Below are 19,033 nucleotides of genomic sequence, written 5' to 3' on the forward strand. Positions count from 1 at the left end.
TAATATCTCAATGTATTGCTCTATCTCATGTTGTATCACTTGTAACAACTACTCCCTATCTTTTGTTATCTCATTTTATAAACATATTTTTCACTTATTCTTCTCTACAATCACACCCACTGCTTCTATTTTTTTACTCCATAATTCTACCAACTTACACCAAAACACTTACAAAAAATAATAACAGCTCAACTGGCATAACAAGTCACTATAATCACTCCACACCTCTCCAAATATTTGTTCTACTCGTCATCTTGAGTCTTGTCTCTATCACCTGACGGCGCTACCTTCTCATTGTTGCTTGTTATTCTCGCCTACTCCTTTTTTCTATTCAAATATTTTTTCAACTTCTTCGTCACCTGACCTATGCTNACACCCACTGCTTCTGTTTTTTTCCTCCATAATACTACCAACTTACACCAAAACATGTACAAAAAATAGTAACAGCTCAACAGGCATAACAACTCACTATATTCACTCCCACACCTCTCCAAATATTTGTCCTCCTCTTCATCTTCAGTCTTGTCTCTATCACCTATCTGCGCTACCTTCTCATTGTTGCTTATGTTATTCTCGCTTACTCCTTTTCTCTATTCAAATATTTTTTCAACTTCTTCGTCACCTGACCGATGCTCTTTTCTCTGCTCTAGTATCAAAAATAGCTTTTTCACACTACCACGTATATCCACTCCACACTCCAAGTCAACCACGGCGCTACTCGTGCTCGTAGCTTCTTAACCGCAACCTTGTTCTTGTATCAACAACAACCCCACTATATCGCACTCTACTACTAGCAAACACACTCATACTAAATATTCAATGCCACATTAATGCTAAACTATATCTTCAACCTACACAACCTGCACACCCACTTAGCACACTGCCACTGCATACACTGCCTCTCGGCAATGTTGTACAAACGGACCACAATCCATGTCTGTCTATGCTTACAATGTACACACTGTCCATACATATCGCTTATCTACTACCCGAACACTAGACAGACGCGTAATGCAGCAAACAATAAATACAGCACGAAGCCAATATCATGCTCTGACTTCTCACTACCATCTATATTCAACGCCCACTGTCCATCACTGTTCTTCTGTTCCACTGTGTGTTCCAAATTGCTTCCTCTCCTACCACATTTATTGCACTATATCTCTTTCATAACCCTTATACCATGTCCCTCTCTTTCTGGAAAACTAAATCATCCCAAATGTGACTCCGCATCACTTTGTACTATCAATTAATCGCTTATCAACACAACTACAATCAAAAGTCTTGTTCTTGTCAAAACATGTGTCGTTCCATCGTCGCANCTTCCATCGTCGCATAAATATCAATGTCGTGAAATATATACATGTCGCATAAATATCCATGTCGTGAAATATATACATGTCGCATAAATATCAATGTCGTGAAATATATCAATGTCGCATAAATATCAGTGTCGCATAAATATCCATGTCGTGAAATATCCATGTCGCATAAATATCAATGTCGTGAAATTTATCCATGTCGTGAAATATATCCATGTCGCATAAAGTATCATGATTCAATACTTCAAATCATACATTCCCAGCTTCTGATTAAATTACCTTTAATACATCTGCATCTAGACTAATGATATCCAATAAAACTCAACAAATGTGCATCGCACGTCAATTGGAAGTTCCAACCTACATTTCCTACAAAAGACCTTACTACTGTATACTGTCTTACATTGGCCAACTTAAGTTAACTCAACCTCCTTCTGCAAATCGACTTGTGTGTCANACAGAAGATGAGTTGATCATAAGACACCTCCATAGTTAAGTCTACTCTTCAGATGTAGTTGCTTATTGAAAGAGATGTTACTGTGAGAATGACTACTTCAACTGACTACTTCAACTGACTGCTTCAACTGACTGCTTCAACTGACTGCTTTAACTGACTACTTCAACTGACTGCTTCAACTGAATAGACTCCTTCTTGTCTGTACTCTGTTTCACTAAACTGAGTACATGATTCACACCCTAGAACTAGTTGCTCTTCAGTCTTGAGTTNAAGGCTACTCTTCAGATGGAGTTGCTTATTGAAAGAGATGTTACTGTGAGAGTGACTGCTTCAACTGACTGCCTCAAGTGACTGCTTCAACTGTCTGCTTCAACTGACTACTTCAACTGAATAGACTCCTTCTTCTCTGTACTCTGTTTCACTAAACTGAGAACATGATTCACATCCTAGAACTAGTTGCTTAGAGCTGTCTCTTCAGTCTTGAGTTGTCTTGTATGCAGGACACTTACCTCAGTCAAAACACCCCATCAATCACCACTTATAATCAAGTAATATCTCCATCCAATGCTCTATATTGCCTCTTGTCGCATGTAATAACTACTCCATATCCTTTGTTATCTCATTGCAGTTGCAGTTGTCTCACTTATTCTCACCTCTACAATCACACCCACTGCTTCTGTTTTTTTACTTCATAATACTACCAACTTACACCAAAACATATACAAAAAATAGCAACAGCTCAACAGTCACCACCACTCACTACATTCACCTCCAGCAACCACTTCTACACCACTCCCCGCCTCTCCAAAAATCTGTCCTCCTCTTTATCTTTAGTCTTGTCTCTCTCACAAGACTGCGCTACCACGCCATATCTCCATTCTCCTGCTTTCATCTCTCCTTCCTCGGTCCATTTCAACACAAAATATAATTTTCAAATCAGGAAAGCGACCCGCACACTCATCAGAACAAATATGGGAGAGATAGAATCATCGCAAGTCTACATCCGCGCACACGTGCAACAACGAGTCTTGAGTATTAGATAGAAAGAGAATATGCACAGCATTGTCAAACAACTACTCAGTTTAAGATATCATACATTCTTGTACTCCTAGAAACACAGTGACACCGNCCGCACACTCATCAGAACAAATATGAGAGAGATAGAATCATCGCAAGTCTACATCTGTTGTTGGATAACTGCCGTCTAGCCGCGCCGTTCGTCGTCGTCTAAAATTACGACAATACGAATAGCATAGCGCTTATTATGCGTCGACGACGAACGCGAATAGACGACGAATTGGGAGGTGTATTTATACACCTAGATTCCCACTCTATCTATACTTATTCTTGTATAGACATCAATCTATTCATTTTATACTTTAGCTACCTTATTGCGCACAGAATCTTTAGAGATACTTAACCGTTCATTGATTCTACCTATAAATTAGCTTCTCTTAAAACGATAGTACTACAAGATCACATCCGCGCACACGTGCAACAACAAGTCTTGAGCATGAGATACAAAGAGAATATGCACAGCATTGTCAAACAACTACTCAGTTTAAGATATCATACACTCTTGTACTCCTAGAAACACAGTGACACCGGCAACTTCTTTGTAACTCAAAAGATTGTCAATGGAGCTGTGTCTGGCTTGGTCCTGAGACACTACCATACTTTCGAAATGGACCCAACATGCCACACCAGCACATTTCTGTATGACGAGTGTGCAAGTGAGTGTTTCTGCGTGGCATATACACCACTATACTGTTGCATCTACTTCTACCCTGCCACCAGAACAACTACTCGTGAAGATACTCGAGTATTCCCTCACTCCTGAAGAGTCCGCACTACCTCTTAACTAAAATGCACACCACAGAATGAAACATTGTTAGACAAGTCGCCAAATAAACATATTGGCACAGTCCATAGACTACTATCTCCACAGAGACATTAACCACCTCCATCCAATAGTGTGTGCAACTTGAATATGTCCCACCAACTTCCCACACAAACTCTTCTTGTCCCAAGTTTTATTTTTGTTAGCGCTTAACTTAGCGCCACATATTCTACACGTTCGTACAAGATATCCAATTTTTTTATTCAGAACTGAAATTTGTTGAACAAGTTGACTGCTTGAGATACCAGTGTGTAGCCCGTACTCGCAAGTCTCGTTATACACCTTCAACCCATCCTCAACTTTCAACTAGTGTGCTTGTTTTTGCTAGAACGCTTGTTTAATTTCAATCCGCGAGTGATTGATAGGGTGTAATTAAATTGCTTGCGTCTATTCGAAAGGCTATAAGTCTCTATGTAACTGAACTCTCTAGTGAAGACCCTAGAGAAGAAGACAGAGAAACTCCACGTCTCCTCTCGTCGGCGTGAGAAATTTTCTTCTCCCCTTAAATATTTACACCCCCAAAGCGCGTGTATTTCAACAACGCTCTCATTCAAAGCACATTTGTAACTATTTTGCACGACCCGAAACAAACAAACAAATAAAACAGGGCGGTAATTATTGCCTAATTACACGACCAAACCGTGACAAGAAACAACCCTTACACCAGATCCACTTGCGAGATGAGTTACCCATTTCTAATATCCCAATTCTGTCCGCATTATTACAAGCTAATAGAAACCGTACCCGTTTACTCACTGCAAAGCTGGCGCAGTTTATCCAGATTTTGCCCACGTTTTCGTCCACCTATTTTTAGAGCATACTTTTTTTTCTCATTTTTTTTTCTCTCTCTATCTCTCTTGTTAACTATGGCGCGCGTATACAACGTTTTTCTCCTCTTCGTAAAAGAATTCTCCATATTAGCCGCTCACGGTTAGTTGATGATTGCTCCGGGAAACGATGCATTCATTGCCTGCATCGTATGCACATTTTCATCTTGCCTGCGTTGTGTAACTGTTTTCCAATACTACGATCCAATAGCTTAAGCCCTTCGGGAATGTGTTCAGCTCTTGGCATCAGCACAGCCTTCGGGTACACTTATTTTTAGCGGAACGTGGAACGAACTTTGACTCCCTTCCATGCGGTTTTTCTTATCCGGCCGCACTTTTTTCTTTGTTTTTTTTTTTTTTTTATGTTAGTTTTGTGTATATTGCTCTATCTCCGGAAGAATTGTTCTATTGTCATCTCCCAATCTATAAAACAGGAAAATCCCTTCATTTCTGTTTGTTTTGTTTGTTTGTTTGTTTGATTGTTTTGAATCCTTTATACCCAGCCGTCAACGATGTCTAGTGCAGAGGAGTCAAACAAGGAGTCCTCCAATAACTTGGAGAAACAACGGACCGCTACGTCGTCGTCTGACGAGCATTCCATCCATGAGTATACTGGATTTGGCGCCCAAGATGTTCAGCAATTGGCAAAAACGTTAACCAATGAGGACACCAGCTCAGCAGCGAGCTTGAAAAGGTATCTTACACATATGTCCCAGGTGCCTGGTGTAAACTTACTCGCTGAGGAAGAGCAAGATGAAAGATTAGATCCAAACTCCACTAATTTCGATTCCAAGTTTTGGGTAAAGAACTTGAAGAAATTGTTTGACACGCAACCTGACTACTACAAGCCTTCCAGGTTGGGTGTAGGCTACAGAAACTTGAGAGCTTATGGAATTGCAAACGACACCGACTACCAGCCAACAGTCACAAATGCCCTTTGGAAGTACGCCACAGAAGGTTTAGACTACGTAAGAAAAATGGACGACTCAAAGATGTTTGACATTTTGAAACATATGGATGCCATTATGAGACCAGGCGAGCTTACTGTTGTCTTGGGTAGACCAGGTGCTGGTTGTTCCACCTTGTTGAAAACCATTGCCGTTAACACATATGGTTTCCACATTGGCAAAGAGTCAAAGATAACTTACGATGGATTAACGCCAAAAGAGATTTCAAAACACTATCGTGGAGATGTTATCTACTCTGCAGAAACAGATGTTCATTTCCCACACTTGTCAGTTGGAGATACATTGCAGTTTGCAGCTAGAATGAGAACACCAAAAAACAGAGGTGAGAATGTGGACCGAGAAAAGTATGCCGAACACATGGCCGATGTGTATATGGCAATGTATGGTCTTTTACACACAAAGAACACCAACGTTGGTAACGATTTTGTTAGAGGTGTTTCCGGGGGTGAACGTAAAAGAGTGTCCATTGCAGAGGCCTCATTGAATGGTGCAAATATTCAGTGCTGGGATAATGCCACTAGAGGTTTGGACTCTGCCACAGCATTGGAGTTTATCAGGGCATTAAAGACATCGGCAGCAATTTTAGATACCACCCCATTGATTGCCATCTACCAGTGTTCACAAGACGCTTATGATTTGTTTGACAAAGTTGTCGTGTTGTACGAAGGCTACCAAATTTTCTTTGGCCGCGCCGAAAAAGCCAAAGAATACTTCCTCAACATGGGTTGGCAGTGCCCACAGAGACAAACAACCGCCGATTTCTTGACTTCATTGTCCAACCCAGCAGAGAGAGTTGCACGTCCAGGTTTTGAAAACAAGGTCCCTCGTACTGCAGAAGAGTTTGAGGCAAGATGGAAGAACTCACCAGAGTATGCTGCATTGATTAAGGAGATTGATGAGTATTTCGTCGACTGTGAAAAGCTGAACACAAGACAAGTGTACCATGAGGCACACACAGCAAGACAAGCAGACCACATACGTCCAGCATCACCATACACCGTATCTTTCCTAATGCAAGTCAAGTATTTGATGTACAGAAACTGGTTGAGAACCAAAGGTGATCCTTCAATTTCGTTGTTTATTGTCTTTGGTCAGTTGGTAATGAGTCTTATTTTGTCCTCCATCTTCTACAATTTGCCGTCGGATACTGGTTCCTTTTATTTCCGTGGAGCCGCGTTGTTTTTTGCCGTGTTGTTCAATGCATTCTCCTCGCTTTTGGAGATCTTGTCACTTTTCGAATCCAGACCAATTGTGGAAAAGCATAAAAAGTATGCGCTTTACCGACCATCTGCAGATGCATTGGCAAGTATCGTAACTGAGTTGCCCGTAAAGTTATTGCTGTCGATGTCTTTCAACTTTGTTTTCTATTTTATGGTCAACCTCAGACGGAACCCCGGAAGATTCTTTTTCTATTGGTTGATGTGTTGGTGGTGTACGTTGGTGATGTCGCACTTGTTTAGATCTATTGGTGCTGTTTCGACATCGATTGCGGCGGCCTTCACTCCAGCCACTGTATTGTTGCTTGCATTGATTATTTTCACTGGTTTCGTCATCCCTACACCCGATATGTTGGGATGGTCAAGATGGATCAATTATATCAACCCTGTTGGATATGTGTTTGAATCACTAATGGCAAACGAATTTCACGATCGCGATTTCTCGTGTTCAGCTTATGTACCTGCGGGACCTGCATATCAAAATATTGGCCAGAACAATAGGGTATGTTCAGCAGTGGGATCAAAGCCGGGAGCCGATTATGTTAATGGTACTGACTACATCAGACTCGCTTATCAATATTACAATTCTCACAAGTGGAGAAATCTTGGTATCACTATTGGGTTTGCTGTTTTCTTTTTGTTTGTCTATATTTCCCTTACTGAGTTCAACAAGGGTGCTTTGCAAAAAGGTGAGATTGTTTTGTTTTTGAAAGGTTCATTGAAGAAGCAAAAGCAAAAAAGATTGGCTCAGGCCAGGGATTCCGAATACGGTGGCATGCCCAATCAGAAGGTCTCGCGTGAGGCAGAAGGTGAAGCTGCAAGATTTGAAAATGGTGCTAGAGCAGTAACATCTGCCGAGATACCTAGCAACAGAGAAATTTTCTTCTGGAAGGATTTGACATACCAGGTTAAAATCAAGAAGGAAGATAGGGTCATTTTGGATCATGTTGATGGATGGGTCAAGCCCGGGCAGATTACTGCTTTGATGGGGGCCTCGGGTGCTGGGAAAACCACCTTGTTGAATTGTTTGTCAGAGAGAGTCACAACCGGTGTCATAACTGATGGTACACGATTAGTCAATGGTCACTCTCTTGACTCCTCATTCCAAAGATCGATTGGTTATGTCCAACAACAAGACTTGCATTTGCCCACCTCCACTGTTAGAGAAGCATTACAGTTCTCTGCCTACTTGAGACAGTCCAACAAGATCTCCAAGAAAGATAAGGACGCATATGTTGATTACATCATTGACTTGTTGGAGATGACTGATTACGCCGATGCATTGGTAGGTGTTGCTGGAGAAGGTTTGAATGTTGAACAGAGGAAACGTTTGACCATTGGGGTTGAATTGGTTGCCAAGCCCAAATTGTTGTTGTTCCTTGATGAGCCTACCTCGGGGTTGGATTCGCAAACTGCTTGGTCCATTTGTAAATTGATGAGAAAGTTAGCGGACAATGGACAAGCAATTTTATGTACCATCCATCAACCTTCTGCATTGTTGTTGCAAGAGTTTGATCGTTTGTTGTTTTTGCAAAGAGGAGGAAAAACTGTGTACTTTGGGGACTTGGGAGAAAATTTCCAAACATTGATTGACTATTTTGAAAGGAATGGTGCTGATCCATGTCCGGCAGAAGCCAATCCTGCAGAATGGATGTTGCAAGTTGTTGGAGCTGCTCCTGGATCGCATGCCAAACATGACTACTTTGAAGTTTGGAGGAATTCACAAGAGTACCAAGATGTAAGAAAGGAAATTGCCACAATGGAAACTGAATTGTCCAAGTTGCCTAGAGATGAAGACCCCGAAACAAAGTACTCTTACGCAGCACCATTATGGAAACAATACTTGTTAGTTACTTGGAGGGTTATTGTTCAAGATTGGAGAAGTCCCGGATACATATACGCAAAGGCATTCTTGGTTATCTCATCGGCTTTGTTCAACGGATTCTCATTCTTCAAAGCAAAGAAAACAATACAAGGATTACAAAACCAGATGTTTTCAGTGTTTATGTTTTTCATCCCATTCAACACCATGGTGGAACAATTGCTCCCACAATATGTGAAGCAAAGAGACGTTTATGAAGTTCGAGAAGCACCGTCAAGAACATTCAGCTGGTTTGCTTTCATTACGGCTCAGCTCACAGCGGAAATGCCTTACCAAATTGCAGTAGGTACGATTGCATTCTTTTGCTGGTACTACCCTGTTGGACTTTACGCAAATGCCGAGCCGACTCATGCTGTTAACCAAAGAGGTGTTTTGATGTGGCTCTTTATCAACTCCTTCTATGTCTACACCAGTACCATGGGTCTTTTGTGTATTTCATTCGTTGAGCTTGCCGAAAACGCAGCAAATCTTGCAAACCTTTTGTTTACCTTGTGTTTGGCATTTTGTGGTGTTTTAGTTACTGGTCCTGACTTGCCTGGCTTTTGGATATTCATGTACCGCTGTAATCCATTCACCTATTTGGTGCAAGGTATGCTTGGTACGGGATTGGCAAACACCTCAGTGGAGTGCAGTGATACAGAGTTATCAACAATCGAACCACCCAGTGGGCAGTCTTGTTCTTCATACATGCAATCATATTTGCAAACTGCAGGCGGGTACATCGATGAGACTAATGGGTGCCATTATTGTTCAATAAAGTCGACCAATACTTATTTGGACTCAATTAGTGCGAAATATAGTCAGAGATGGAGGAATTTCGGACTCGTTATTTGTTTCATTGCTGCAAACATTGTCCTCACGTGTGCCCTTTATTGGTTGGCCAGAGTCCCCAAAGGAAACAGAGAAAAGGGAAACAAGAATAAAGAGAGGAAGGAGAAGGAGAAGGAGAAGGAGAAGGAGAAGGAGAAGAAGTGATTGTTTTTAGAGTTAGAATTAGGTAAATGCGTATTTTCTGTTAGGAGCTCTTTCTACGTTTGGCTATTGAGTACTTTAGCGATTTCAATAACCCCGCAGTAAACAAACCCTTCAACCCTTGAATGAGTGAGCTGTAGATAATGGTCGAAGTGATCAAACCCCTTATGTTCTCGGGTAGTTTTTCGTCCCTGGCAATTTCCTTCACAGAAGACTCCGGGTACTTGCTGTATAACTGGGTGCGAAATTTCAATGGGAGACTCGAAATCAAGTTGATTCTAGCGGTCGTAGTGAGATTGGTTTTGAATGTGCGGTTTGTTTCGTCATTGTCGGTGATGACGAGGTAATTCCGTCGTATAAAGTACTGCAAGATAGGATCATACAATTTCTTAAAGTACTGGAATTGCTTTGAAACAATGTTCTTTACCTTGTTTGGGTTCTCACCACCAACGTACATACGAAAATCTCCAAGATATGATATGCTGGTTATTTGCTCGTACAATTGTCGCTCTGAGAACTGATTGGCTTGCATTAGGAATATTGCAATGGTCATGGCGTTTTTCAAATTATACTGATTGAGAAATCTCAACATATTGTCCTCCTTGATATAGTTGACCGGTTTTTGCAATCTCCCCGCAAAGTACAAAGAGCTCCATTCACTAAGGTCCATAAAAGCAGACCTTCTCGATGTCACGCCATACTTGGTCAACTTGTCCTTGATGAGGACATATGGGTTAAAGTATATCCCGCTCCCTTGCCACCAGTTAATCAAAGTCTGTGACCCGGTGGAGTAGTGTGAAGGATTTTGCTTGCAATTCTCCTTATGGAATTTACCAGTATCCTCAACTAGGAAAATGAAATCCAATTGCTTCTCCTTATCTGGCTTGTCGTACCCGTTTTGCGGAAGAATCCCTGATCCGTATCCCACCACTGCAGAAATCTCCGCATCAAACGTGCCAACAATCTCCGCCAACTTCTCTTGGCTCTCAGTCGTCAAACTTTGATTATCTGCACGGAAATCTTTGGGAATCACCAACTTGTCAAATCCAGCCGCACCTTCAGTGATAATGGGTTTGTAGTACTTGTCAGAGTACGGTGTTGTTGGAGAAACAAACGTCGATAAGCGAACAGACACACAGTGGAACGAGCGGAGTTGATTAAATGTCACCCGGAGTCGGCATATCCGTGACATGATCCTCCAGTGACTCATTCGAATGTATTTCGGTGAAAAATTTGGCCAAAAACGAAAGAGAAAAAGAAAAAAAAAAAAAGAAAGAGAAAGAGAAAAAAAAAAAAAAAAACAACCAAAAAATTTATCGATAGATCTCCAACGTTTAAGTCACCAATGTCGTCCCAAGTATACAGATCAACCAGGTCTGACAAGCCAGAAGAATTGTCGTTTGAGGATGTGGTAATGACAGGTTTGGCACCTGATGGAGGTCTTTATTTGCCATCAGAAATTCCAAGTTTACCATCCAACTTCCTTGACACTTGGAAAAACTTGTCGTTTAATGAATTGGCATTCGAGATAATGAGATTGTACATTAGTGAAAAGGAGGTCCCAAATGTGGATTTGAAGGATTTGATAAAACGCTCTTATTCAACTTTCAGATCAGCTGATGTCACCCCATTGAAAAAGCTCGATAACAAATTGTACTTGTTGGAGTTGTTCCACGGTCCCACATATGCATTCAAAGATGTGGCCTTGCAATTCGTGGGAAACTTGTTTGAATACTTTTTGACAAGAAGAAACAGCAAAAAGGCTGAAGGGGAACCAAGGGATATCATCACAGTTGTTGGTGCCACCTCTGGCGATACCGGATCGGCTGCAATTTACGGATTGAGAGGTAAAAAGGACGTTTCCGTTTTCATCTTGTACCCTACTGGTAGAATAAGTCCTATCCAAGAGGAACAAATGACCACGGTAGAGGATTCCAATGTGCACACATTATCCGTCAAAGGAACTTTCGATGACTGCCAAGATATCGTGAAACTGATCTTTGGAGACAAGGAGTTCAATGACAAGTACCACGTCGGTGCCGTTAACTCCATCAATTGGGCAAGAATCCTCGCTCAACAAACGTACTATTTTTACTCATTTTTCCAATTGCAAAAGCAAGCTCAAGGGAAAATCAGATTTGTTGTTCCATCAGGAAACTTTGGGGACATTTTGGCTGGTTATTACGCCTACAAGATGGGATTACCCGCAGACAAATTGATCATTGCAACAAATGAAAATGATATATTGGATAGATTCATGAAATCAGGGGAATACGCCAAGCAACAAGAGGTTGGAGTCAAGGCCACCTATTCACCTGCTATGGATATTTTAATCTCATCCAATTTTGAAAGATTGTTGTGGTATTTGATTAGAGATAACGTTACTGGAGGAAATGACGAAAAGGCAGGTGCTGTTTTGAATGACTGGATGAAGCAGTTGAAAGAAAATGGCAAGTTTACCGCCCCAAAGGAGGTGGTGGAAAAAGCTCGTGACATTTTTGATTCAGACAGAGTAGACAACGAGGCCACCATTGAGACAATTAAACATGTTTATTCAAACAGCTCGGAAAAGTACGTCATAGACCCACACACTTCTGTAGGTGTCAAGACATCACACAGATTTATTGAAAAAGATACAGAGCCAGTACAGTATATTTCACTTTCAACTGCCCACCCCGCCAAATTTTCCGAGGTTGTGAACAAAGCTCTCCAAGAATTCGACGGCTACTCTTTTGAAAAAGATGTGTTACCAGAAGAGTTGAAACAATTGAGCACAAAGGAAAAGAGAATCAAGCTCATTGATGAGCCAAGTATCGAAAAAGTGAAGCAAGCCATCAAGGACGAATTAAAATTCTAATCACGTTTGTGTATATTTACCTTACCATCGACAATATCCACCTTGTACCCAACTTCTTGTAAAACACTGTCATCCACTGTCTTTTTTGCCTCTAGGTTTGCGACAAACTGTTGGTTGGTTGGATTTTGATCTAAAAGATATTTCACGCAAAGTATTGCCTGCTCTTTAATGAATGGGTTATTCTCGTCAATAACACAATTTGATAAAACTAGGGACAAACCACCCAATTCTCTAACTAGCTCTTGGTTTTTAAACGACTTGTAGCAAAAGTAGGATAGGATGATGATAATGTATGATTTGACGTGGGTGTATAAGACTAACTCCTCGATCTTTGACTTCATGGTGACACGCTTGACATTCTCATGAACGATTCTAAATACATCCATTAGCCGAGGTAAAAAGGCTGAACTATGCTCGAAAAATTGAACTGTTGGTTTAAACTTTGCAAGTTCAGAACAGATTTGCAACAGATTCGACAATATGCGCTCCAATTGCTCGTTGTGTATAGTCTCTGGAGTAAGCTTTGGTGAGCATGACAAAAATATTGATTCTACCCAGACTAGTAATCCAACCAACTCGAAAGCGTTCCAGTCGTCTTTAGTCTGGACAATGACTGCACCAAGCTCCAACCATGTAATCTTTTCTTCCTCGTTCTGCAGATCAATCCATTTTGCAAAACTTTCATGTGTGATAATATCGTAGAGAAGATGTATCAACATCTTTGAGTCATGGTCAACCTTTTCAAAATCTACTCGCAAGTACAATTGGTGCACTGTCTTCAAAACATGGTTCTCCTTGATTTTTAGTAGATTAAGTAGGTTTTCATTGGTCGTTTCTATATCCTCAGTGTAGAATTGCCTGAAAAGAAAGTGAATTACGGGAGAAATGAACTCCACCGTGCTCCAACCAAACAAAATGTTGATTTGCTCCACGAACTGATTTCTCTGAAAATTGGCCAATATCTCCCAGTACACTAGACGTATTTTACTAACCCACTCATTCACATCCATAGGCCACACCCTTTGGAAGCTTACAATCACAAGTGGAAAGTAATCAACATTGAGCGATGGTGAAAGGTTCCTAATAACCAAGAGAATTCCTCTGTAGACTCGCAATTGGTGGACTTCATTTTGAGGGACATATCGCAACGCAGTCTCAACAGCATCTAAGCTTTGCACCAGAAGGGTTGTTGAAATTTTGATCAAGCCTGACAATCTAGACAAACATTGCTCAAAGCTCTCCTCTTGTGGGTCTGTCAACCACTGTAGTGCTTGTTCCAAACCTGTGTTTATTTCCGATGCCATTAACGGGATAATCTTACACTTTTAATTTATTTTCGCATCAAAAAAAAAAAAGAAAATTACTTCTTTATACATTTTGCAAGTCACAATCGTGTGGATTCAACAAGCAATACTTTGGTGCCAAAGGAGACGCATAATGACCAAGCCTTACTACAAACTCCCGAAACAAAAGGATCCTCAGACTCATGTCGTACAACTTCAATCCCTTTTCATCCTTATTCCCACCCCATAGTGACTCTGCCAAAGCAGCTGATCTCGGCCACAACTTGCCTGTCAACACCGTAAAATCTACTTGCTCTGACCATAAAACTGCTTCAGCCCCTAATACCTTTTCCTTTTCCGTGTCAGTCAAGTTTCGCAAAAAGTCAAACGAGTAAATTCGTTGCCAGGTTTTATACGGACCGCACCAACTTCCTGCCTGACCCGTGTTGAAATCATCATTTTCAGGGGAGTCAACGTACCTGAAATCATTTGTAAGAAATCCACCGTATCCACAGTCGAGGTACAAATGGTCTGCCAGAGACACTACTACATCATACCCCTTGCTGATTATGGTTTTGATATTGGAAGGTTCGTGCCACACTTGTAATGTGATATTCTTGGGGATATTGGCAACAGCCGCCTCCGAAGTAAGCACATCATCCCACATAATCAACTTTCGACCTCTGACACTGTTGAAAATGGGAAGCACTGAAGTGAGGTACCCTTTTGTGATGTCACTCAATGTTTGGTTATTAAACCATTCTTGTGGGTAGCACAGTTTCTGCAATTCGTCGTTTCCCACGTGAAAATACGCATCAGTGAAAACATCACTTAGCTCATTATAAACATTGCGTATTACAGCATAGGTTTTGTTGTTTAAAACATCGAGCTGACCTGGGGGTGGCTCCACTGCAAAGCCATTCCAAAATTTGCACCCACACTTTACAAGCGATGGGTCGACCTGTTTCCAACCGGCCCTGGCATGTCCAGGCATATCAATTTCTGGTATAACCCGGACACCTCTTTCTCTGGCGTATTTTTGCACACGCTGTAAATCTTTGATTGTATACCGTTCCAGTTTCGAATATGCATCATTCAGCATTTCTGGGCAACACTCTAAAATCAACGGCCAACTCTGGGAATCTACCAAATGCCAATGCAAAACATTCATTTTAACCAACGACATGATATCAATTTGCTCGAGGATAGAATCCACAGGGAGGAAATTTCGCGCCGCATCAATCATTATGCCTCTGTGGCGGAAATGCGGATAATCTTGAACGTGGACCGATCTTTCCAACATGTAGCGACCGTGCTTGTAGATGATTAGCTGTTGGAGTGTAGTGAACGCATGCAATGCTCCCCAAACAGTTTCACTAGTTATTGCAATTCCATTTTCCGAAACATTCAAGTCGTACGATTCATCAACACCAAGCTGCAACTCTGCATTGTAGTCGACAATCTCAACATGTACAAGGGGAGGGGTCACCAACGAGTAAGTATCATATAACCCACTACTAGGCTTGTACTCGTACGGAGTCCACTTGACCCTTTTGACATTCTCCACCATTCTTTCAAGCGCATTTTCAACTAATTCACTGTCGATATCTATGTAAAGCAGTTCCAAATCAATACTAATATAACCGTCCCCAAACCAATCCGCTCTTTGTGGCTGGGGTAGTGGGTTCACATCTATAGTCCAAACGCATTGGATGATAATCACCAACAAGAGAAGCGACACATTAATGCACATCATTTTTTTTTTGTCTATCGAGACTCTATGAATATTCTATAACTTTTGTAGTCGAGATTGTTTCCTCGATTGTTGAAGCCTGTTTTCAAAAGCTCCAATCATTATCTCTGTTACTTGCGGTGCAAACATGAAGCTAAGTCGATCATATAAAGGGTTTTTGAATCTGTACAACAACGTGAAGTCGACTCTGCACTTATCGCCATTGGCGGTTTTGAATTTCCATTCCGTTTCCAACTCATGAAACAAGTCCAATTGTAAACTTCTTGCATGCACCCGTTCATTCTCTTGACACGCCAACAGACACTCAAACTTCTCTGTGATATCCTTCCATCCAACCTTTAATCCTGCTTTGGTAGGTTGCTGTTGCGCATCTCTACTCGATACAAACGAATCCTCAACAAACGGTACGAAATCTTTGTAGTTATTGACCTCGCTGACTATCTTGTATAGTTGCTGCGGGGACCCATTGAGAACTCTGCTAATGCTATATGTCTGTGGCTTTGACGATCCGAAAAACGATCTTTTAAAGTATAACAACTGTCTTCTCATTTTGCACTGTTGGTGTCGGGATGAAAAATTTCCAGTAAATTGTTTCCACCCTCCTATAGAGATAGAAATATATATTTTACAATCAACGAATTTCTGAATGAGGTGTTTTGTTTTTATTACATGATCAATATAAAGGTCGTTATACCCAACTACTTAGCTTATTGAGCACGAGTGTAGATGTATTGTTTCGAGTGCTTCAATACTGGGGTGATAATACCATCACTTTCCAATTGTCTCAAAGCAACACGAGCAAGGGAACCACCAATCTTCAATCTATCAACCAATACTGATACAGATACGTATTTGTAAGTTGGGACATCCTTCAAGATTCTGTCGTATTTTTCTTGGTCCAAGATGACGAGATGTTGAGCCTTGTCCTTAACCTTTCCTTTATTCCACTTCTTTTTACCTTTCTTACCACCAGCTAAAGCGGCAGCGGCCTTAGCAGCTTTGGTTTGTTGAATCTTTGGTGCCATTCTAAGAAAATTGCAGTTAGTATTTGTGGATCTTCAAAATCGAGGTCGATATTGGGATGAGGGAGCCACGGAACGGGGGCAACGGACAACATGCGACAACAGCGGCCAACTATACCCTCGATGTTTCTCCTCTCTAATCCAATATCACACATATCATCTCTTGGTTCAACATACTTTTATGGTTGGTCTAAAGATATCAAATGTAATACGAGCCTTTTTTTTCCAAAATGCTTCTCTCTTGATTGTTTTAATTTTTTTTTTCTTACCCAGTCCCAGTCTTTGGAGAGAGACGGGGGGGGGTGTTCTCACAATGCGCAAGAAAAAAAGTGTGGAAAAGGCGTCCAGTGAGTACACGTGACTAGGGCTACAAACACATGCAAAATAGCGTTGGTTCTGATTCTGCAAGGCATGACCGTGGGGCTAGCACAGTGGCACGTCCTGTTGACAAATCTATCCTAATCAGCTTAGTCCATGTCTACATTCATCACATTTCAGCAAAAAGTGTGTACTTTCCGATTGTGAGTTCACCAAGTATAGGTAGCGCACTTCTTTTACCAAGCAGTTGTAAAAACATCACATCACTTTACCCTACTCTCTCATCGCAAAGTACATACAGTATCAAGTCATGACAAAAAGACAAGCGACTGAACAAATCACGCGAGAAGCATTTCACGAAGAAGTGTCTGATGACGATGAACAGCGCCCAGTGCAAGCAAGTTCGCTGGTCTTGGCCACGAGAAAGATACTCAAACCAAGAAGGAAACTAGGGGACGGTAATGGCAGTACTACAAAATCCACGTTTCTGATACCACTGACCTCCTCCTTCCAATTCAATCCATCTACTAAAAGTGCACCAACTGCTACTCCTCTAAAGGCTAATGACGATGCAAACAAGATTAGAGCATTGAATCTAAACTTTGTAAACAAGATAAACGAATTCAATAAGGAGAATGCTATCGCTGATCTTACCCCAATTGCTGAAAAGTATATCAATTACTACAAGGAAATAAAGAGCGGAAGCGCACAGGGTGGACCAACATCGTCAGCTCCAGCCACAGCTCCAGCATCGAAGAACCAGGATAAGATTCAGGAAGACCAGTCAAGTAGCGATAGTGAAGCCGACGAAAAAGATCAGACGAAGGAAGTTAAAGTTGAGGGCCCAAAATTCACCCTTACCCAAAAACCATCCTCATCCTCATCCTCGTCTCCATTCACTTTTGACCCCAAAAAGATTGCCAAATTGAATGCCAAGGACTCTGACGACTCTGACGATGATGTCCCCATCAAAGGACCAACATTCAACTTCAATAAGCCTATTCAAGATAGCGTATTCAAGCTTAAGGGTGCAACAGATTCAGGAAACAATGCGTCCTCAGAAACAAACAAGCCCGCACTGCTGTTCACATTCGGTCAACAATCAACGCCTTCCACCACTGGATCAGCGCCTACCTCAGGCTTCAACTTTGGAGCAAAACCAGTAGAAAATTCTACAAATGTACAAAGCACCTCCTCAACAAACACAAGCGGACCATTCAACTTTGCATCTAGTCAAGCAGCATCTGGAACCACCCCCTTACAAAAACCATCATCCGCGTTCAGCTTTGGTGCAAACACAAATCAAAACTCAACGTCTGCCACCACTGGTTCAGTCTTTTCCGGATTTGGAGGAGACACTAACTCCTCCCCCAAACCAAGTTTCAACTTCGGAGCAAAGCAAGAAAATCCACTGGTTGGATCTGAAAATGCAACCAATGCCGTGTCTGGAGGAACAACATCTGGAATAAACAAGCAGATCGAGCTGAACACATCCAAATCCCCATTTCAATTTGGGGCAAGTACAACCTCTGAGTCCAAAGGGTTTGGCACACCATTCTCAAGCAACTTGTTTAACCAAAATAAAAAATCTACAGACGGCTCAGACTCTGGAAACAAACCGGTATTTGCATTTGGTCAAAAGACCGGCGCCTCTGCTACGACTCCAACAAATAACCTTTTTGGAGGCACAAAACCAGATACAGCTCCAGCCAGCAATCCATTTGGTGGATTAGGTACTACTGGCTTTCAGTGGGGCCAGAAAAAAGATACCGGCAAAGAGGATGAGAAAGTCGAAGCTGACAAAGTAGAGGAGCATGAAGTGGAGGGCAATTTTACTCCAGTTGCACAGATGAACGAAAAGAAGGAAGTACATTCGGGAGAGGAAAACGAGGAAACCAAGTTCACGATTAGGGCCAAGTTGATGGAATTCGATTCTTCAAACACTTCCAATCCATACATAAATAAAGGACTAGGTGAACTAAAGGTTTTACGAAATACAGATACATCAAAGTCGAGGATAGTAATCAGAGCAGACGGCAGTCTTCGTGTTTTATTAAACACCTTGTTATCCAAGGATGTCTCATACAGCTCTATGGGGAATGGGTCCTTAGTTCGGATCCCCGTTTTCAGCAGCGACAACAAAATTGAAACATTTGTGGTCAAAGTCAAGACTGCCGATGACGGTAAAGAGCTCTTGAAAACTATCGAGGAATTAAAATCTTAAACGATAATTTAAATACAGATTCTATGTACAA

At 41.4% G+C, this 19,033-nt stretch overlaps 6 protein-coding genes across 6 annotated transcripts; 3 read left to right on the top strand and 3 right to left on the bottom strand. All coding sequences in view use genetic code 12, as the record gives it.

The window, feature by feature from the left end:
* Nucleotides 1–5,018: 5,018 nt before the first annotated feature.
* KGF57_001480 (pleiotropic drug resistance family ABC transporter) lies at nt 5,019–9,548 on the top strand (the record flags this gene model as incomplete). The annotated part of the gene is made up of 1 exon (XM_051750690.1): nt 5,019–9,548. One exon carries the CDS (start codon nt 5,019–5,021, stop codon nt 9,546–9,548), a length of 4,530 nt encoding a protein of 1,509 aa, XP_051609984.1.
* A 40-nt stretch (nt 9,549–9,588) lies between these two features.
* On the bottom strand, nt 9,589–10,737 carry PTH1 (putative phosphatidate cytidylyltransferase; the record flags this gene model as incomplete). Its single annotated transcript, XM_051750691.1, has 1 exon — nt 9,589–10,737. One exon carries the CDS (start codon nt 10,735–10,737, stop codon nt 9,589–9,591), a length of 1,149 nt encoding a protein of 382 aa, XP_051609985.1.
* A 153-nt stretch (nt 10,738–10,890) lies between these two features.
* Nucleotides 10,891–12,402, top strand: THR4 (threonine synthase; the record flags this gene model as incomplete). Its single annotated transcript, XM_051750692.1, has 1 exon — nt 10,891–12,402. One exon carries the CDS (start codon nt 10,891–10,893, stop codon nt 12,400–12,402), a length of 1,512 nt encoding a protein of 503 aa, XP_051609986.1.
* A 91-nt stretch (nt 12,403–12,493) lies between these two features.
* KGF57_001483 (HEX1) lies at nt 12,494–15,987 on the bottom strand (the record flags this gene model as incomplete). The annotated part of the gene is made up of 4 exons (XM_051750693.1): nt 12,494–12,532; nt 12,783–13,567; nt 13,887–15,319; nt 15,566–15,987. 4 exons carry the CDS (start codon nt 15,985–15,987, stop codon nt 12,494–12,496), a joined length of 2,679 nt encoding a protein of 892 aa, XP_051609987.1.
* Nucleotides 15,988–16,145: 158 nt separating this feature from the next.
* On the bottom strand, nt 16,146–16,555 carry RPS25B (40S ribosomal protein eS25; the record flags this gene model as incomplete). The annotated part of the gene is made up of 2 exons (XM_051750694.1): nt 16,146–16,464; nt 16,533–16,555. The coding sequence occupies 2 exons, from the start codon at nt 16,553–16,555 to the stop codon at nt 16,146–16,148; spliced, it is 342 nt and encodes a 113-aa protein (XP_051609988.1).
* A 533-nt stretch (nt 16,556–17,088) lies between these two features.
* On the top strand, nt 17,089–19,002 carry KGF57_001485 (nucleoporin; the record flags this gene model as incomplete). Its single annotated transcript, XM_051750695.1, has 1 exon — nt 17,089–19,002. The coding sequence occupies one exon, from the start codon at nt 17,089–17,091 to the stop codon at nt 19,000–19,002; it is 1,914 nt and encodes a 637-aa protein (XP_051609989.1).
* Nucleotides 19,003–19,033: the final 31 nt, after the last annotated feature.

The sequence above is a fragment of the Candida theae genome (genome assembly GCF_024610275.1).
Source record: "Candida theae strain CBS 12239 chromosome Unknown scaffold43, whole genome shotgun sequence".
NCBI classification, from domain to species: Eukaryota; Fungi; Ascomycota; class Pichiomycetes; order Serinales; family Debaryomycetaceae; genus Lodderomyces; species Lodderomyces theae.